General features: G+C 37.5%; 1 protein-coding gene across 3 annotated transcripts in view; it reads left to right on the forward strand.

Annotated features, from left to right (window-relative positions):
• arhgap10 (Rho GTPase activating protein 10) overlaps window positions 1-19,657 on the forward strand; it is a 230,487-nt gene that overhangs the window by 198,572 nt on the left and 12,258 nt on the right. For 2 of the 3 annotated variants that reach the window (XM_061881211.1, XM_061881213.1), the window contains exons 21-22: window positions 12,347-12,424; window positions 15,591-15,682. In XM_061881211.1, the coding sequence (XP_061737195.1) occupies window positions 12,347-12,424; window positions 15,591-15,682 (170 nt within the window). The remainder of the gene's footprint in view (window positions 1-12,346; window positions 12,425-15,590; window positions 15,683-19,657) is intronic. The other variant, XM_061881214.1, reaches the window with a different exon arrangement.

A 19,657-nucleotide genomic window follows, 5' to 3' on the forward strand; every position in this document is an offset into this window, starting at 1 on the left:
TCAAAAAGATTCAAAATAGCTAGTTTTTCTCTTATTTTTTTCGGTTTAATTTTGAATTTTAAAGAGTCGAAATCAAAGATAAACTATGTTTCAAAATGTAATTTTCATTTTTTTGTGTTTTCTCCTCTTTTAAACCGTTCAATTAAGTGTTTTTTTTCATCATTTATTCTCTACCAAAAACCTTTCGTAAAAAGGAAACAAAATCTACGATGGAATGACAGACAGAAATACCCATTTTTTTATATATATAGATTTATTTATTAAAGGTAAATAGAGCAAAATGGCTATTTCTGGCAATTTATTTAAGTGTCTTTAAGTCTTTAAAATTCTAAAAATTAATCTTAATCAGGAAAAATGACTAATGATGTTCCATAAATTATTTTTTTAATTTTTTCAAAAAGATTCGAAATAGCTATTTTTTTTTTCTTATTTTTTTCGGTTGAATTTTGAATTTTAAAGAGTCGAAATCAAAGATAAGCTATGTTTCAAAATTTAATTTTCTTTTTTTTGTGTTTTCTCCTCTTTTAAACCGTTCAATTAAGTGTTTTTTTCATCATTTATTGTCTACAAAAAACCTTTCGTAAAAGGAAAAAAATGTACGACGGAATGACGGACAGAAATACCCATTTTTATATATATATAGATTTATTTATTAAAGGTAAATAGAGCAAATTGGCTATTTCTGGCAATTTATTTAAGTGTCTTTAAGTCTTTAAAATTCTAAAAATTCATCTTAATCAGGAAAAATGACTAATGATGTTCCATAAATTATTTTTTTAATTTTTTCAAAAAGATTCGAAATAGCTATTTTTTTTCTTTTTTTTTCGGTTGAATTTTGAATTTTAAAGAGTCGAAATCAAAGATAAGCTATGTTTCAAAATGTAATTTTCATTTTTTTGTGTTTTCTCCTCTTTTAAACCTTTCAATTACGTGTTTTTTTCATCATTTATTTTCTACAAAAAACCTTCCGTAAAAGGAAAAAAAATGTACGACGGAATGACGGACAGAAATACCCTTTTTTTTATATATACGGATTTATTTATTAAAGGTAAATAGAGCAAATTGGCTATTTCTGGCAATTTATTTAAGTGTCTTTAAGTCTTTAAAATTCTAAAAATTAATCTTAATCAGGAAAAATTACCAATGATGTTCCATAAATTCTTTTTTTAATTTTTTCAAAAAGATTCGAAATAGCTATTTTTTTTTCTTATTTTTTTCGGTTGAATTTTGAATTTTAAAGAGTCGAAATCAAAGATAAGCTATGTTTCAAAATGTAATTTTCATTTTTTTGTGTTTTCTCCTCTTTTGAACCGTTCAATTAGTGTTTTTTTCATCATTTATTGTCTACAAAAAACTTTTCGTAAAAGGAAACAAAATGTACGATGGAATGACAGACAGAAATAGCCATTTTTTTATATATATAGATTTATTTATTAAAGGTAAATAGAGCAAATTGGCTATTTCTGGCAATTTATTTAAGTGTTTTTAAGTCTTTAAAATTCTAAAAATTAATCTTAATCAGGAAAAATTACCAATGATGTTCCATAAATTATTTTTTTAATTTTTTCAAAAAGATTCGAAATAGCTATTTTTTTTTCTTATTTTTTTCGGTTGAATTTTGAATTTTAAAAAGTTGAAATCGAAGATAAACTATGTTTCAAAATGTAATTTTCATTTTTTTGTGTTTTCTCCTCTTTTAAACCGTTCAATTAAGTGTTTTTTACATCATTTATTCTCTACAAAAAACCTTTCGTAAAAGGAAAAAAATGTATGACGGAATGACAGACAGAAATACCCATTTTTTTATATATATATAGATTTATTTATTAAAGGTAAATAGAGCAAATTGGCTATTTCTGGCAATTTATTTAAGTGTCTTTAAGTCTTTAAAATTCTAAAAATTAATCTTAATCAGGAAAAATGACTAATGATGTTCCATAAATTCTTTTTTAAATTTTTTCAAAAAGATTCGAAATAGCTATTTTTTTTTCTTATTTTTTTCGGTTGAATTTTGAATTTTAAAGAGTCGAAATCAAAGATAAGCTATGTTTCAAAATGTAATTTTCATTTTTTTGTGTTTTCTCCTCTTTTAAACCTTTCAATTACGTGTTTTTTTCATCATTTATTTTCTACAAAAAACCTTCCGTAAAAGGAAAAAAAATGTACGACGGAATGACAGACAGAAATACCCTTTTTCTTATATGTATATATAGATTTATTTATTAAAGGTAAATTGAGCAAATTGGTTATTTCTGGCAATTTATTGAAGTGTGTATCAAACTGGTAGCCCTTGGCATTAATCAGTACCCAAGAAGTAGCTCTTGCTTTCAAAAAGGTTGCTGACCACTGATCTAAAACAATTATTTTATTATTATTTTTTTTGGGTCATGAAAAAGGGAGGGTTTTTGGGTTGGTGCACTAATTGTAAGTGTATCTTGTGTTTTTATGTTGATTTAATAAAAATAAAAAAAATAAAAAAAATTATGCCGCCCAGTACTAGTGAAGTGAATTATATTTATATAGCGCTTTTTCTCTAGTGACTCAAAGCGCTTTACATAGTGAAACCCAATATCTAAGTTACATTCAAACCAGTGTGGGTGGCACACTGGTTTGGGTAAAGTGTCTTGCCCAAGGACACAACGGCAGTGACTAGGTTGGCAGAGGCGGGAATTGAACCTGCAACCCTCAAGTTGCTGGCACGGCCGCTCTACCAACCGAGCTAAACCGCCCCACTGATACATTTGTACTTTTTTTTTATCATCCCAGTACTACTGTGTCCATGCTAATAAATGCCCATCCCACCTACAAATGTAAGAGGTTATCAAAATGTTCTATTAGCATCTGGAGAGTGAGCGATTGGGACACACACACACACACACACACACACACACACACACACACACACACACACACACACACACACACACACACACACACACACACCGCTTTCCTGGCACAAGTCCCCATTTACTGTATTTAATCATGTTTACAGAAGAAGCTTAACTCGCTCTCTGATGGGCTGAAAACAACAGATGAGCTATTCATAAGCCGGTTGCTATTTTTTGCCCAAGAGAGGGAAAAAAAAAAAAAAAAAACGGCAAATGAGCGATTTCCCTCGCTTTGGCTAAGCCGTAATTGTGACAGCAATTTTTGGGATGAATCCATTTACCTCTGCCGCATTTAACAAGTTTCTAGGGCAAGCCGCGCGGCGCCCGCCCAGGTCCGTTTTACTCATGGGGTTCTTTAAAGTATAGAATTATTTAGGGGGCTGTAATTGTGCCACCACCGGCAGAGTGCTTGCTTTGCGGCCCCACCCTGCCTGGCTGTGACATGTTCCAGGTTAATGAGTGCATTTGCTGACGCGGGCCCTATTATTAATTATTAATTAATTATTTATTTGTAGGCTTCACGGTGGCAGAGGGGTTAGTGCGTCTGCCTCACAATACGAAGGTCCTGCAGTCCTGGGTTCAAATCCAGGCTCGGGATCTTTCTGTGTGGAGTTTGCATGTTCTCCCCGTGAATGCGTGGGTTCCCTCCGGGTACTCCGGCTTCCTCCCACCTCCAAAGACATGCACCTGGGGATAGGTTGATTGGCAACACTAAATGGTCCCTAGTGTGTGAATGTTGTCTGTCTATCTGTGTTGGCCCTGCGATGAGGAGGCGACTTGTCCAGGGTGTACCCCGCCTTCCGCCCGATTGTAGCTGAGATAGGCGCCAGCTCCCCCCGCGACCCCAAAAGGGAATAAGCGGTAGAAAATGGATGGATGGATGGATTTATTTGTATTTTTATTTTTTGTATTAAATCAACATAAAAAACACGAGATACAATTAGTGCACCAACCCAAAAAAACTCCCTTTTTCATGACCAAAAAAAAAAAAAAAGGGTAGTTTACAGCTACGGTAGCACAATTAGCCTAACATTAACATCAGGACTAATTATTACACATGTCCGATTCGGCCAGCGACTCTCTGTCGGAGTATCGGCGCTGGGGTCCAGTGCACCATGGTTTTGTATTGTCCCTCCGTTTTTGGCGGAGTGCTGTGGATGCTACCGGGATGCTACGTTATTTTGCGACCCCCACCTTAATCTGAGAGTGTAATGTCAGTTCAGCCCGCAAGTTTTATACAAACCCCGTTTCCATTTGAGTTGGGAAATTGTGTTAGATGTAAATACAAACGGAATACAATGATTTGCAGATCCTTTGGGGCGGTATAGCTCACCATGAATTGATTAACGTGGACCCCGACTTAAACAAGTTGAAAAACTTATTGGGGTGTTACCATTTAGTGGTCAATTGTACGGAATATGTACTGTACTGTGCAATCTACTAATAAAAGTATCAATCAATCAATCAATCAATGGTAGAGTGGCCGTGCCAGCAACTTGAGGGTTGCAGGTTCGATCCCCGCTTGCACCATCCTAGTCACTGCCGTTGTGTCCTTGAGCAAGACACTTTACCCACCTGCTCCCAGTGCCACCCACACTGGTTTAAATGTAACTTACAGTAGATATTGGGTTTCACAATGAATGTAAAGCGCTTTGAGTCACTTGAGAAAAGCGCTATATAAATATATTTCACACACTTCACTTCACTTCGTCCAGACCTGTCCCCCATGGAAAATGTGTGGCGCATTATGAAGCGTAAAATACGACAGCGGACTGTTGAAGGACTGAAGCTCTACATAAAACAAGAATGGGAAAGAATTCCACTTTCAAAGCTTCAACAATTAGTTTCCTCAGTTCCCAAACGTTTATTGAGTGTTGTTAAAAGAAAAGGTGATGTAACACAGTGGTGAACATGCCCTTTCCCAACTACTTTGGCACGTGTTGCAGCCATGAAATTATAAGTTAATTATTATTTGCAAAAAAAAAAAAAAGTTTATGAGTTTGAACATCAAATATGTTGTCTTTGTAGCATATTCAACTGAATATGGGTTGAATTGTGAATTGTGAATTATATTTATATAGCGCTTTTCTCTAGTGACTCAAAGCGCTTTTACATAGTGAAACCCAATATCTAAGTTACATTTAAACCAGTGTGGGTGGCACTGGGAGCAGGTGGGTAAAGTGTCTTGCCCAAGGACACAACGGCAGTGACTAGGATGGCGGAAGCGGGAATCGAACCTGCAACCCTCAAGTTGCTGGCACGGCCACTCTACCAACCGAGCTACACCGCCCCAAAGGATCTGCAAATCATTGTATTCCGTTTGTATTTACATCGAACACAATTCCCCAACTCAAATGGAAACGGGGTTTGTATAAAACTTGCGGGCTGAACTGACATTAAACTCTCGGATTAAGCTGGGGGTCGCAAAATAACGTGTCTGAGACCCCTGGTCTAAACAGAGCATCCCTGGTACGGGAAGGCTCTCTCTGGCAAGGAGGCGGGTCGAGCAGAAGCATGGCGGGCAGAACAAAAAAGCCAATAGTGTGCTTTTAAGACCATCAGCCAACTCTCTCCTCCGGCGAGGTAGCCGCATCTTGATTCCCCACACCCCCCCCCCCCACCCCCCCACCCCCCCGGCCGCTCCCCTCTAATTGCCTTGATGAGCGTCTCTATGGGAGCGGCAGCCCGGCACAATCCGCCCATTATGTGATGTATTAGCGTCGGCCTCGGGGCAGGCATGGAGCACAGAGGGATGCCTGGCTTCCACTCGCCGCTTACCTTGGACCCCCCGCCTCTTCCCACATACCTCGGACAGGGATTGGACGCAACGCCCGCTCCCGTTGATGCGAGTTTGACACACAGTACACACCGACAGTTTGGACACACCTTCTCATTCAATGGGTTTTCTTTATTTTCATGGCTATTTCCTTTTTTTTTTGCTGTTTTTTTTTGTCCTGTCCAGCTTCTCAGGCAAATCATATAGTTGATGTACAGTAGGGGCAAAAAAGTATTTAGTCAGCCAGCGATTGTGCAAGTTCTCCCACTTCAAAGGATGACAGAGGTCTGTAATTTTCATCATAGGTACACTTCAACTGTGAGAGACAGAATGGGAAAAAAAAAATCCAGGAATTGACATTGTAGGAATTTTAAATAATTTATTTGTAAATGATGGCGGAAAATAAGTATTTGGTCAACCATTCAAAGCTCTCACTGATGGAAGGAGGTTTTGGCTCCAAATCTCACGATACATGGCCCCATTCATTCTTTCCTTAACACGGATCAATCGTCCTGTCCCCTTAGCAGAAAAACAGCCCCAAAGCATGATGTTTCCACCCCCATGCTTCACAGTAGGTATGGTGTTCTTGGGATGCAACTCAGTATTCTTCTTCCTCCAAACACCACCAGTTGAGTTTATACCAAAATGGATACATGGATGATACAGCAGAGGATTGGGAGAATGTCATGTGGTCAGATGAAACCAAAATAGAACTTTTTGGTATAAACTCAACTGGTGGTGTTTGGAGGAAGAAGAATACTGAGTTGCATTCCAAGAACACCATAACTACTGTGAAGCATGGGGGTGGGAAAATCATGCTTTGGGGCTGTTTTTCTGCTAAGGGGACAGGACGATTGATCCGTGTTAAGGAAAGAATGAATGGGGCCATGTATCGTGAGATTTGGAGCCAAAACCTCCTTCCATCAGTGAGAGCTTTGAATGCTTGACCAAATACTTATTGTCCACCATAATTTACAATTTTTTTTTTTAATTCCTACAATGTGAATTCCTGGATTTTCTTTTCCCATTCTGTCTCTCACAGTTGAAGTGTACCTATGATGAAAATATCAGACCTCTGTCATCCTTTGAAGTGGGAGAACTTGCACAATCGCTGGCCGACTAAATACTTTTTTGCCCCACTGTAGTAAATGTAGGTGCCCGTATCGGTTGTTCAGATTGACTTTACAAAAGAGAAGTGTCGGACTTTTCTCTTGTTGCTTTATTTGTATTTGACTTTATTAAATGTCTTTATATTATTATTTGGTGCAACCGGGCCGGAGCAGGGGGGGATAGAAAGGGGGGAAAAAGAGGTAGATAAGACAGAGAGACAAAAACAACAACAATAAAGCAATATCAGCACATACGGTATGTACAAATATGTTGGTAAAAGTGATAGCAAAGAAGCACACTGCAAAAAGTCAGCCTTCAAAAACAAAAAAGAAAAAAATACAGAAATGAGGGGTATTTTATTTGAACTGAGCAAAATTAACTGCCAATAGAACAAAAAATTACGGCTTGTCAAGACTTTCCAAAACAAGTCAAATTAGCTAACCTCTTAGAAGCCAAAAATACCTTAAAATAAGAGATTTCCACTATTTTCAAATGCAAGCATTGTTTTGGTGCTAAATTAACCACAACGTTTGGGCCGCGTAAAACGTGGCGTTTCTTTATAAAATTAAATAAATTAAAGCTGCAAGCAGCGATGGACGGGACCGACTTTTGCTGGTGTTTCCTGCCTTTACCCATTCAACATATCTTTACCTGCTCTTTACCTACCTTCCCTGCATCCTGGGGTTTTTGTTTCATGTCTCTACGACATTCCTACTGCAAGTTAGAAGCATTTTTGTTTGTGTTTTCTTCCTAAGAGCTGTTTTGTCTGTGTTTTATTCCTAGGGGGTGCTAGAGCGCAATTTTGAGTTTTGGGGTTATGTTTTTGGATTATATCGCAGTTTTCGCCAGTCCTGATGTGTGTGTCCAGTTTGGTGAGTTTTGAAGCATTTTAAGGGGGTCAAATTACAGCTCAAAGAGGCAAAAATGACATTTTTAGGAAACTTTTGTTTTGAAGGGGTTTTGGCCAACTTCTTGTTGATTTTTGCTGAAGGAAGTCAGTCAGACCTGCATAGAGGTTTTTGTTTCATGTCTCTACGACATTCCTAATGGAAGTTACAAGCAGTTTTGTCTGTGTTCTTTCCTAGGGGGCGCTAGGGCGCAATTTTGAGTTTTGGGGTTTGTTTTTTTATTAGATGGCAATTTTCACCAGTCTTGATGTGTGTGTTAAATTTGGTGAGTTTTGAAGCATGTTAAGGGGGTCAAATTACAGCTCAAAGAGGCAAAAATTAAATTTTTTAGGAAACTTTTGTTTTGAAGGGGTTTTTCCCAACTTCTTGTTGATTTTTGCTGGAGGAGGTCAGTCAGACCTACATAGAGGTTTTTGTTTCATGTCTCTACGACATTCCTAATGGAAGTTACCAGCAGTTTTGTATGTGTTCCTTCCTAGGGGGCGCTAGAGCGCAATTTTGAGTTTTGGGGTTTGTTTTTTATTAGATGGCAATTTTCGCCAGTCCTGATGTGTGTGTTAAATTTGGTGAGTTTTGAAGCATGTTAAGGGGGTCAAATTACAGCTCAAAGAGGCAAAAATGAAATTTTTTATGAAACTTTTGTTTTGAAGGGGTTTTTGCCAACTTCTTGTTGATTTTTGCTGAAGGAGGTCAGTCAGACCTACATGGAGGTTTTTGTTTCATGTCTCTACGACATTCTTAAGGGAAGTTACCAGCAGTTTTGTCTGTGTTCTTTCCTAGAGGGCGCTAGAGCGCAATTTTGAGTTCTGGGGTTTGTTTTTTTATTAGATGGCAATTTTTGCCAGTCCTGGTGTTTGTGTCCAGTTTGGTGAGTTTCGAAGCATTTTAAGGGGGTCAAATTACAGCTCAAAGAGACAAAAATGACATTTTTTAGGAAACTTTTGTTTTGAAGGGGTTTTTGCCAACTTCTTGTTGATTTTTGCTGAAGGAGGTCAGTCAGACCTACATAGAGGTTTTTGTTTCATGTCTCTACGACATTCCTAATGGAAGTTACCAGCAGTTTTGTATGTGTTCCTTCCTAGGGGGCGCTAGAGCGCAATTTTGAGTTTTGGGGTTTGTTTTTTATTAGATGGCAATTTTCGCCAGTCCTGATGTGTGTGTTAAATTTGGTGAGTTTTGAAGCATGTTAAGGGGGTCAAATTACAGCTCAAAGAGGCAAAAATGAAATTTTTTATGAAACTTTTGTTTTGAAGGGGTTTTTGCCAACTTCTTGTTGATTTTTGCTGAAGGAGGTCAGTCAGACCTACATGGAGGTTTTTGTTTCATGTCTCTACGACATTCTTAAGGGAAGTTACCAGCAGTTTTGTCTGTGTTCTTTCCTAGAGGGCGCTAGAGCGCAATTTTGAGTTCTGGGGTTTGTTTTTCTATTAGATGGCAATTTTTGCCAGTCCTGGTGTTTGTGTCCAGTTTGGTGAGTTTCGAAGCATTTTAAGGGGGTCAAATTACAGCTCAAAGAGACAAAAATGACATTTTTTAGGAAACTTTTGTTTTGAAGGGGTTTTTGCCAACTTCTTGTTGATTTTTGCTGAAGGAGGTCAGTCAGACCTACATAGAGGTTTTTGTTTCATGTCTCTACGACATTCCTAAGGGAAGTTACAAGCAGTTTTGTCTGTGTTCTTTCCTAGCGGGCGCTAGAGCGCAATTTTGAGTTTTGGGGTTTGGTTTTTTATTAGATGGCAATTTTCGCCAGTCCTGATGTGCGTGTTAAATTTGGTGAGTTTTGAAGCATGTTAAGGGGGTCAAATTACAGCTCAAAGAGGCCAAAATGACATTTTTTAGGAAACTTTTGTTTTGAAGGGGTTTTTGCCAACTTCTTGTTGATTTCTGCTGAAGGAGGTCAGTCAGACCTACATACAGTTTTTTTTGTTTCATGTCTCTATGACATTCGTAAGGGAAGTTACAGGCAGTTTTGTCTGTGTTCTTTCCTAGAGGGCGCTAGAGCGCAATTTTGAGTTTTGGGGTTTGGTTTTTTATTAGATGGCAATTTTCGCCAGTCCTGATGTTTGTGTTAAATTTGGTGAGTTTTGAAGCATGTTAAGGGGGTCATATTATAGCTCAAAAAGGCAAAAATGACATTTTTTAGGAAACTTTTGTTTTGAAGGGGTTTTTGCCAACTTCTTGTTGATTTTTGCTGAAGGAGGTCAGTCAGACCTACATGGAGGTTTTTGTTTCATGTCTCTACGACATTCCTAAGGGAAGTTACAGGCAGTTTTGGCTGTGTTCTTTCCTAGAGGGCGCTAGAGCGCAATTTTGAGTTTTGGGGTTTGGTTTTTTATTAGATGGCAATTTTCGCCAGTCCTAATGTTTGTGTCCAGTTTGGTGAGATTTGAAGCATGTTAATGGGGTCAAATTACAGCTCAAAGAGGCTAAAATGACATTTTTTAGGAAACTTTTGTTTTGAAGGGGTTTTTGCCAACTTCTTGTTGACTTTTGGTGAAGGAGGTCAGTCAGACCTACATACAGTTTTTTTTGTTTCATGTCTCTATGGCATTCCTAAGGGAAGTTACAGGCAGTTTTGTCTGTGTTCTTTCCTAGAGGGCGCTAGAGCGCAATTTTGAGTTTTGGGGTTTGGTTTTTTATTAGATGGCAACTTTCGCCAGTCCTCATGTGTGTGTTAAATTTGGTGAGTTTTGAAGCAGGTTAAGGGGGTCAAATTATAGCTCAAAAAGGCAAAAATGACATTTTTTAGGAAACTTTTGTTTTGAAGGGGTTTTTGCCAACTTCTTGTTGATTTTTGCTGAAGGAGGTCAGTCAGACCTACATAGAGGTTTTTGTTTCATGTCTCTACGACATTCCTAAGGGAAGTTACAGGCAGTTTTGTCTGTGTTCTTTCCTAGGGGGCGCTAGAGCGCAATTTTGAGTTTTGGGGTTTGGTTTTTTATTAGATGGCAATTTTCGCCAGTCCTGATGTTTGTGTTAAATTTGGTGAGTTTAGAAGCATTTTAAGGGGGTCAAATTACAGCTCAAAAAGGCCAAAATGACATTTTTTAGGAAACTTTTGTTTTGAAGGGGTTTTTGCCAACTTCTTGTTGATTTTTGCTGAAGGATGTCAGTCAGACCTACATACAGTTTTTTGTTTCATGTCTCTACGACATTCCTAAGGGAAGTTACAAGCAGTTTTGTCTGTGTTCTTTCCTAGGGGGCGCTAGAGCGCAGTTTTGGGGTTTGGTTTTTTATTAGATGGCAATTTTCGCCAGTCCTGATGTGTGTGTTAAATTTGGTGAGTTTTGAAGCATTTAAGGGGGTCGAATTACAGCTCAAAGAGGCCAAAATTAATTTTTTTAGGAAACTTTTGTTTTGAAGGGGTTTTTGCCAACTTCTTGTTGATTTTTGCTGAAGGAGGTCAGTCAGACCTACATAGAGGTTTTTGTTTCGTGTCTCTCCGACATTCCTAATGGAAGTTACCAGCAGTTTTGTATATGTTCTTTCCTAGGGGGCGCTAGAGCGCAATTGTGAGTTTTGGGGTTTGGTTTTTCATTAGATGGCAATTTTCGCCAGTCCTGATGTGTGTGTTAAATTTGGTGAGTTTTGAAGCATGTTAAGGGGGTCAAATTACAGCTCAAAGAGGCCAAAATGACATTTTTTAGGAAACTTTTGTTTTGAAGGGGTTTTTGTCAACTTCTTTTTGATTTTTGCTGAAGGAGGTCAGTCAGACCTACATACAGTTTTTTTTGTTTCATGTCTCTCCGACATTCCTAAGGGAAGTTACAGGCAGTTTTGTCTGTGTTCTTTCCTAGAGGGCGCTAGAGCGCAATTTTGAGTTTTGGGGTTTGGTTTTTTATTAGATGGCAATTTTCACCAGTCCTGATGTGCGTGTTAAATTTGGTGAGTTTTGAAGCATGTTAAGGGGGTCAAATTACAGCTCAAAGAGGCCAAAATGAATTTTTTTAGGAAACTTTTGTTTTGAAGGGGTTTTTGCCAACTTCTTGTTGTTTTTTGCTGGAGGAGGTCAGTCAGACCTACATAGAGGTTTTTGTTTCATGTCTCTACGACATTCCTAAGGGAAGTTACCAGCAGTTTTGTATGTGTTCCTTCCTAGGGGGCGCTAGAGCGCAATTGTGAGTTTTGGGGTTTGTTTTTTTATTAGATGGCAATTTTCGCCAGTCCTGATGTGTGTGTTAAATTTGGTGAGTTTTGAAGCATGTTAAGGGGGTCAAATTACAGCTCAAAGAGGCAAAAATTAAAATTTTTAGGAAACTTTTGTTTTGAAGGGGGTTTTGCCAACTTCTTGTTGATTTTTGCTGAAGGAGGTCAGTCAGACCTACATAGAGGTTTTTGTTTCATGTCTCTACGACATTCCTAATGGAAGTTACAAGCAGTTTTGTCTGTGTTCTTTCCTAGCGGGCGCTAGAGCGCAATTTTGAGTTTTGGGGTTTGGTTTTTTATTAGATGGCAATTTTCGCCAGTCCTGATGTGTGTGTAAAATTTGGTGAGTTTTGAAGCATGTTAAGGGGGTCAAATTACAGATCAAAGAGACAGAGGACCCTAATTATCATACTATTAATTTATTTATCTAAAATGGGGTTAATCTTTATTGTAATTGTTTGTATCTTCAGTGTTATTTTCTGCATTGTACACTTAAGATGCACTATTTCTTTCTGCAGAGCGTCCACCGCAGCAGCCTCCTGGTTAGGAGAGGGCCAGCACGTCTCCACACCCGACAAAGAAAAGCCACACGAGAGGTAAACACTCCTTCTGGCGTCCGCTGGTGCTCATCACTGGTCGCCCTCACCTTTTGCACGACTTTAAATGCAGCAGCTCGGCCAGGTCCCCGCTCTCGCCAAATGAGAGGCCGCGAGATGCACGTTTATCATTCTCGCGCAGATTTATTGCTCCGCGTTCAAATGATGAACTCATTTAGCCGCTTCCACATGCGAGCGGGAGAACGCCGTATACAGCTAAGGCCGGTTCATTATTGTTATGAGCACAAATGTAGAGTGCGTTTTGGAAAAAAAGCGACTGAGTTATCGAACGCGAGGCTGTTGCTTTTCAGTTTTCCCTACCATTGCTCATCCGTCTGCAGAAAGGAATATGAAATATTTATTGACATATTGCACACTGAAGCACAGTGTCTACCTGCCAATGCTGCTGCCTTCTAGATAACGCTTTGCAAAAGCAAGCAAAACACCCTTTTTTCCTTCATCTTCCCGAAGAAGGAAACGGCCGTCTTCTACCTTTTTGTTTCAGCGCGAGGCGACTTGAAAAATTGTCAGCTCCGTTTTTAATTATTTTCAACACGTAAGGCTTGATGTTTACCTGCCCGGTGCAGGAACTCCATTGTGTTTGTTTTATTACTGGTTGGATGATTCTTACAAAAACAAAAATCCCAATTATTTTGTTATTTAAACCATGATTCTCAACACGAATATTCATGGATGTGATTATTTATAGCACCAGCAAAACTCACATTTAAAAATAAAAAAAATTTAAAACAACAACCGCTATTAATTAGTAATGCATAAACAAATGAAATAATAGCAGTAACAATACAGTAAAATAATGTCAGGTTCAAACCCCGATGACATTTATCAAACAGACAAGAAGCAAGGAATTAAACAGAGACAGGATTCAATTTGGCTCATGAGGAGAAACGTCTGGGCTGACTCACAACACGAATATTCATAATTGTGATTATAGTACCAGCAAAACTCACATTTAAAAAATAAAAAAAAATACATTCTAAAGAACCGCTATGAATTAGTAACGCATAAACAACAAGTCAAATAATAATAGTAACAATACAGTAAAATAACAATGTCAGGTTCAAACCCCGATGAAATGTATTAAACAGACAAGAAGCAAGGAATTAAACAGAGACAGGATTCAATTTGTCTCATGAGGAGAAACATCTGGGCTGACTCTCAACACGAATATTCATAATTGTGATTATATTACCAGCAAAACTCACATTTAAAAATAAAAAAAATTTAAAAGAACAACCGCTATGAATTAGTAACGCATAAACAACAAGTAAAATAATAATAGTAACAATACAGTAAAACAACAATGTCAGGATCAAACCCCAATTAAATTTATTAGACAAGAAGCAAGGAATTAAACAGAGACAGGATTCAATTTGGCTCATGAGGAGAAACGTCTGGGCTGACTCACAACACGAATATTCATAATTGTGATTATAGTACCAGCAAAACTCACATTTAAAAATTAAAAAAAAATAAAAGAACAACCGCTATGAATTAGTAACGCATAAACAAGTAAAATAATAATAGTAACAATACAGTAAAATAACAATGTCAGGTTCAAACCCCGATGAAATGTATTAAACAGACAAGAAGCAAGGAATTAAACAGAGACAGGATTCAATTTGTCTCATGAGGAGAAACATCTGGGCTGACTCTCAACACGAATATTCATAATTGTGATTATATTACCAGCAAAACTCACATTTAAAAATAAAAAAAAATTAAAAGAACAACCGCTATGAATTAGTAACGCATAAACAAGTAAAATAATAATAGTAACAATACAGTAAAATAACAATGTCAGGTTCAAACCCCGATGAAATGTATTAAACAGACAAGAAGCAAGGAATTAAACAGAGACAGGATTCAATTTGTCTCATGAGGAGAAACATCTGGGCTGACTCTCAACACGAATATTCATAATTGTGATTATATTACCAGCAAAACTCCCATTTAAAAATAAAACATTTTTAAAAGAACAACCGCTATGAATTAGTAACGCATAAACAACAAGTAAAATAATAATAGCAACAATACAGTAAAATAACAATGTCAGGTTCAAACCCCGATGACATTTGTTAAACAGACAAGAAGCAAGGAATTAAACAGAGACAGGATTCAATTTGGCTCATGAGGAGAAACGTCTGGGCTGACTCACAACACGAATATTCATAATTGTGATTATAGTACCAGCAAAACTCACATTTAAAAAAAATAAAAAATTCTAAAGAACAACCACTATGAATTAGTAACTCATAAACAACAAGTAAAATAATAATAGTAACAATACAGTAAAACAACAATGTCAGGTTCAAACCCCGATGACATCTGTTAAACAGACAAGAAGCAAGGAATTAAACAGAGACAGGATTCAATTTGTCTCATGAGGAGAAACCTCTGGGCTGACTCACAACAAGAATATTCATAATTGTGATTATAGTACCAGCAAAACTCACATTTAAAAATAAAAAAAAATTAAAAGAACAACCGCTATGAATTAGTAACGCATAAACAAGTAAAATAATGATAGTAATAATACAGTAAAATAACAATGTCAGGTTCAAACCCCGATGAAATGTATTAAACAGACAAGAAGCAAGGAATTAAACAGAGACAGGATTCAATTTGTCTCATGAGGAGAAACGTTTGGGCGGTACTCTTGTACAGTTTTTCACCACGCTCTGATATGAGAGTTCTACGCCTCCTCTTTTATTTGGACTTTCCCAGATTACATAGCAAAAGCTGTTTCTAAGGGGAGATGGGATCGTAAAAAGCTGTTGTTCAAATAAAAGATGCCTGGAGCGTGTGTCAGGACCTGCTTCCTCCTTGCTTTGTAGGTCTCTGGTCAAGACAAGATCTTCCTGTGGTTCACAATAGATCAAAGAAACCGACACATTCATGTCGCTTCCCATTGTTTTTAAGCCTTTTTTTAAAAGCCTCCACAGTCTGAGGTGCCCTCAGGTGGTCAGGGATAGCGTTAAAAAAGGGCCTACGAAAACGGAGGTACCACTGTAGCTTTTTACATGTTTTAGTCTTGCCCAGGAGTTAACGCAGCCTTATATCGGTGGTGTAAATCCAGCCTTAAAACTCAAGCCTGGACACATAAAACCAAGAAGCCCGCTCACTGATTGCCTCCATTTTTCAGTGTCAGCGGCAGGAAAGCCAAGGCGGTGTTTCCGTGCGAGGCCGAGCACGACTCGGAGCTCTCCTTCCAGGTCGGCGCAATTTTCAACGCCGGTAAGTGTTATCACTCGGTACCCGGGGCCGCTCGGCATATTGGAATCGGGGAGGAAAAAACCGACTCCCAATCTGATGGCCAATCCGAAAGAGAGATAAAAGGAAAGACTGGTGGAAGGGAGGAACTTTAACCCGCTTTGAAGAAGCAAGAGTTAGGGAATAGTTTGAATAAAATACTCGCATAGTGTAAAGTCAAAATCTTATTGTACAAACGTAGTTTGCTCTCAGGTAATGTTGCGATAGGCAAAATTAATTTTCCGATATTGATATCAATCAAGAAATTATCGGATTATATCCTCTTGCATCTAAAATCTCCAATATGATTCCTCCGATACATGCAGCTTGTCCTCTAACAAGCACACAAAGTTGCTCTTTTCTTGTAATATATTGAAGGCATTTACAAACCCCGTTTCCATATGAGTTGGGAAATTGTGTTAGATGTAAATATAAACGGAATACAATGATTTGCAAATCCCTTTCAACCCATATTCAGTTGAATATGCTACAAAGACAACATATTTGATGTTCAAACTCATAAACTTTGTTTTTTTTTTTTGCAAATAATAATTAACTTAGAATTTAATGCCAGCACCACGTGCCAAAGTAGTTGGGAAAGGGCATGTTCACCACTGTGTTACATCACCTTTTCTTTTAACAACACTCAATAAACGTTTGGGAACTGAGGAAACTTAATTGTTGAAGCTTTGAAAGTGGAATTCTTTCCCATTCTTGTTTTATGTAGAGCTTCAGTCCTTCAACAGTCCGGGTTCTCCGCTGTCGTATTTTACGCTTCATAATGCGCCACACATTTTCCATGAGAGACAGGTCTGGACTGCAGGCGGGCCAGGAAAGTACCCGCACTCTTTTTTTACGAAGCCACGCTGTTGTAACACGTGCTGAATGTGGCTTGGCATTGTCTTGCTGAAATAAGCAGGGGCGTCCATGAAAAAGACGGCGCTTAGATGGCAGCATGTTGTTCCAAAACCTGTATGTACCTTTCAGCATTAATGGTGCCTTCACAGATGTGTAAGTTACCCATGCCTTGGGCACTAATGCACCCCCATACCATCACACATGCTGGCTTTTCAACTTTGCGTCGATAACAGTCTGGATGGTTCGCTTCCCCTTTGGTCCGGATGACACGATGTCGAATATTTCCAAAAACAATTTGAAATGTGGACTCATCAGACCACAGAACACTTTTCCACTTTGCATCAGTCCATCTTAGGTGATCTCGGGCCCAGAAAAGCCGGCGGCGTTTCTGGATGTTGTTGATAAATGGCTTTCGCTTTGCATAGTAGAGTTTTAACTTGCACTTACAGATGTAGCGACCAACTTTATTTAGTAAAAGTGGTTTTCTGAAGTGTTCCTGAGCCCATGTGGTGATATCCTTTAGAGATTGATGTTGGTTTTTGATACAGTGCCGTCTGAGGGATCGAAAGTCACGGTCATTCAATGTTGGTTTCCGGCCATGCTGCTTAAGTGGAGTGATTTCTCCAGATTCTCTGAACCTTTTGATGATATTATAGAGCGTAGATGTTGAAATCCCTAAATTTCTTGCAATTACACTTTGAGAAAGGTTGTTCTTAAACTGTTTGACTATTTGCTCACGCAGTTGTGGACAAAGGGGTGTACCTCGCCCCATCCTTTCTTGTGAAAGACTGAGCATTTTTTGGGAAGCTGTTTTTATAGCCAATCATGGCACCCACCTGTTCCCAATTAGCCTGCACACCTGTGGGATGTTCCAAATAAGTGTTTGATGAGCATTCCTCAACTTAATCAGTATTTATTGCCACCTTTCCCAACTTCTTTGTCACGTGTTGCTGGCATCAAATTCTAAAGTTAATGATTATTTCCAAAAAAATAAAGTTTATGAGTTTGAACATGAAATATGTTGTCTTTGTAGCATATTCAACTGAATATGGATTGAAAAGGATTTGCAAATCATTGTATTCTGTTTATATTTACATCTAACACTATTTCCCAACTCATATGGAAACGGAGTTTGTACAAAAGGTAAACACGGTAAGGTATAGACTACCAGGAGTTAGCAGCTACACAACAGCTGAACACATTATAGCACACAAGCTAGGCATAAGTAATAAGTGTCATAATTGAACAATAAGGGAATGTAAACACATTTCATTATAAACAAGTATCAAATGTTTATAGTTTCATATTAATTACAAATACAAAGTCTCCAAGGCAGAAACCTATTAGAAAGTATCCAGGAAGAAACGGGTCCGCATTGTCAAACTTACTGGGTCATGTGTTTATTTAAATGAATTATTATGGCCACTAGATGTCGCCGTAAACAAATTTAAAACTCCACTTTTTTTAATGACGGCATAATTTAATTCCAGATGGTTAACAGTAATAAGTTTGTGTTTTTCATACCTAACAATGTTCTCAGTTTGACTCATTCGACTTCATAAAGTCTTTTTGTAACATTCCACACAATCAATCAATCAATAAATCAATCAATCAATGTTTACTTATATAGCCCTAAATCACCAGTGTCTCAAAGGGCTGCACGAACCACAACGACATCCTCGGCTCAGATCCCACATCAAGGCAAGGAAAAACTCGACCCAATGGGACAATGAGAAACCTTGGAAGGGACCGCAGATGTGGGGACAACACTACAAAATAATACAAGCGTGTCAAATTCCAGATGAAGCTAAAAAATATATGAAAATTGCACTAAATTAGTTATTTCCCTTCATTCGAACGTTTAAACCAGGGGTGTCCAAACTTTTTCCACTGAGCGCCGCACATTGAAATATTAAAGCATGTTTGGGCCATTTTGGGTTATTTTATTATATGGATTTAAAAAATATATATATTTTACCTATCGGTTTTCCAGGGACCATAAAGGCTCTCAGTTATTAAAATGTAAAAAATAAGTAAAAATTTTTATTTAATGCTTACAGTAAATCTCTATATCAACTTAAAAAAAAAGTTTTTATGGCTTTTCTGTCAAAAGAATTTTTGTTTTTTATAGTAAAACTGAAATATGCAGTATTTAGTAACTAGAGCCATAAAAGATCAATAATGCAGGACACCATTGATTTTAATTCTTTATTATTTTTGCGTAATCACAGTGAAAAAATAAATAAAATACCACTAAATATAATACAAAAGGTGCTCCACTCAGAAAGTGATCCATTTTTATGAGTTTGTTTTTTTTAAACTTCCAACACTTACATTACGAGATGAACTTCAGATATATCTGTCAATTTTACGTTTAAACTATTATTTTGTTTGTTTTATGCTCTTGTCAAAGAAAACTTTGTTTTTATATGGCAACTGCACAATATGTGCAATATTTACCACATAAAACATTTTAAGGTGACATTTTTGAACCAATTGGAGCTTTGAAAATAATTCATTATAACATGGATTTTTTGGTCATTATTTGTTGTTTTGATTAATGGCAAAAAAATAAATAATTGATTGATTGATACTTTTATTAGTATATTGCACAGTACAGTACATATTCCGTACAATTGACCACTAAATGGTAACACCCGAATAAGTTTTTTAACTTTTTTAAGTCGGGGTCCACGTTAATCAATTCATGGTAAAGATGGTTTTTACATAGCAAAATAAAGACAAACGAAAACAGCCTGCATGGCAGCTTTGTGTCAACATTGCAACTTTTTCTCGTTAGATTTCACCTCATTCCAATATTTTTAATGTTCTTTTTTATTTTTACACTAACATTTCCAGAATGTGTGTGGGGGGGCCGGTAAACAATTAGCTGCAGGCCGCAAATGGCCCCCGGGCCGCACTTTGGACACGCCTGCTTTAAACAGACTTTCTCTTTCAGTCGTATGAATAATGTCTAAATAATGACTGATATTGTGTCATGTATTAGTGGAATTTAAAAATGTCTATTTTATTTGTAATAATTCTTAGTATCTTAAATCCGACACCAGCTGTTTATTAAATATGCGATGTTTGACTTGTTGT

The sequence above is a fragment of the Nerophis ophidion genome, linkage group LG20, assembly GCF_033978795.1.
Source record: "Nerophis ophidion isolate RoL-2023_Sa linkage group LG20, RoL_Noph_v1.0, whole genome shotgun sequence".
Lineage (NCBI taxonomy): Eukaryota > Metazoa > Chordata > Actinopteri > Syngnathiformes > Syngnathidae > Nerophis > Nerophis ophidion.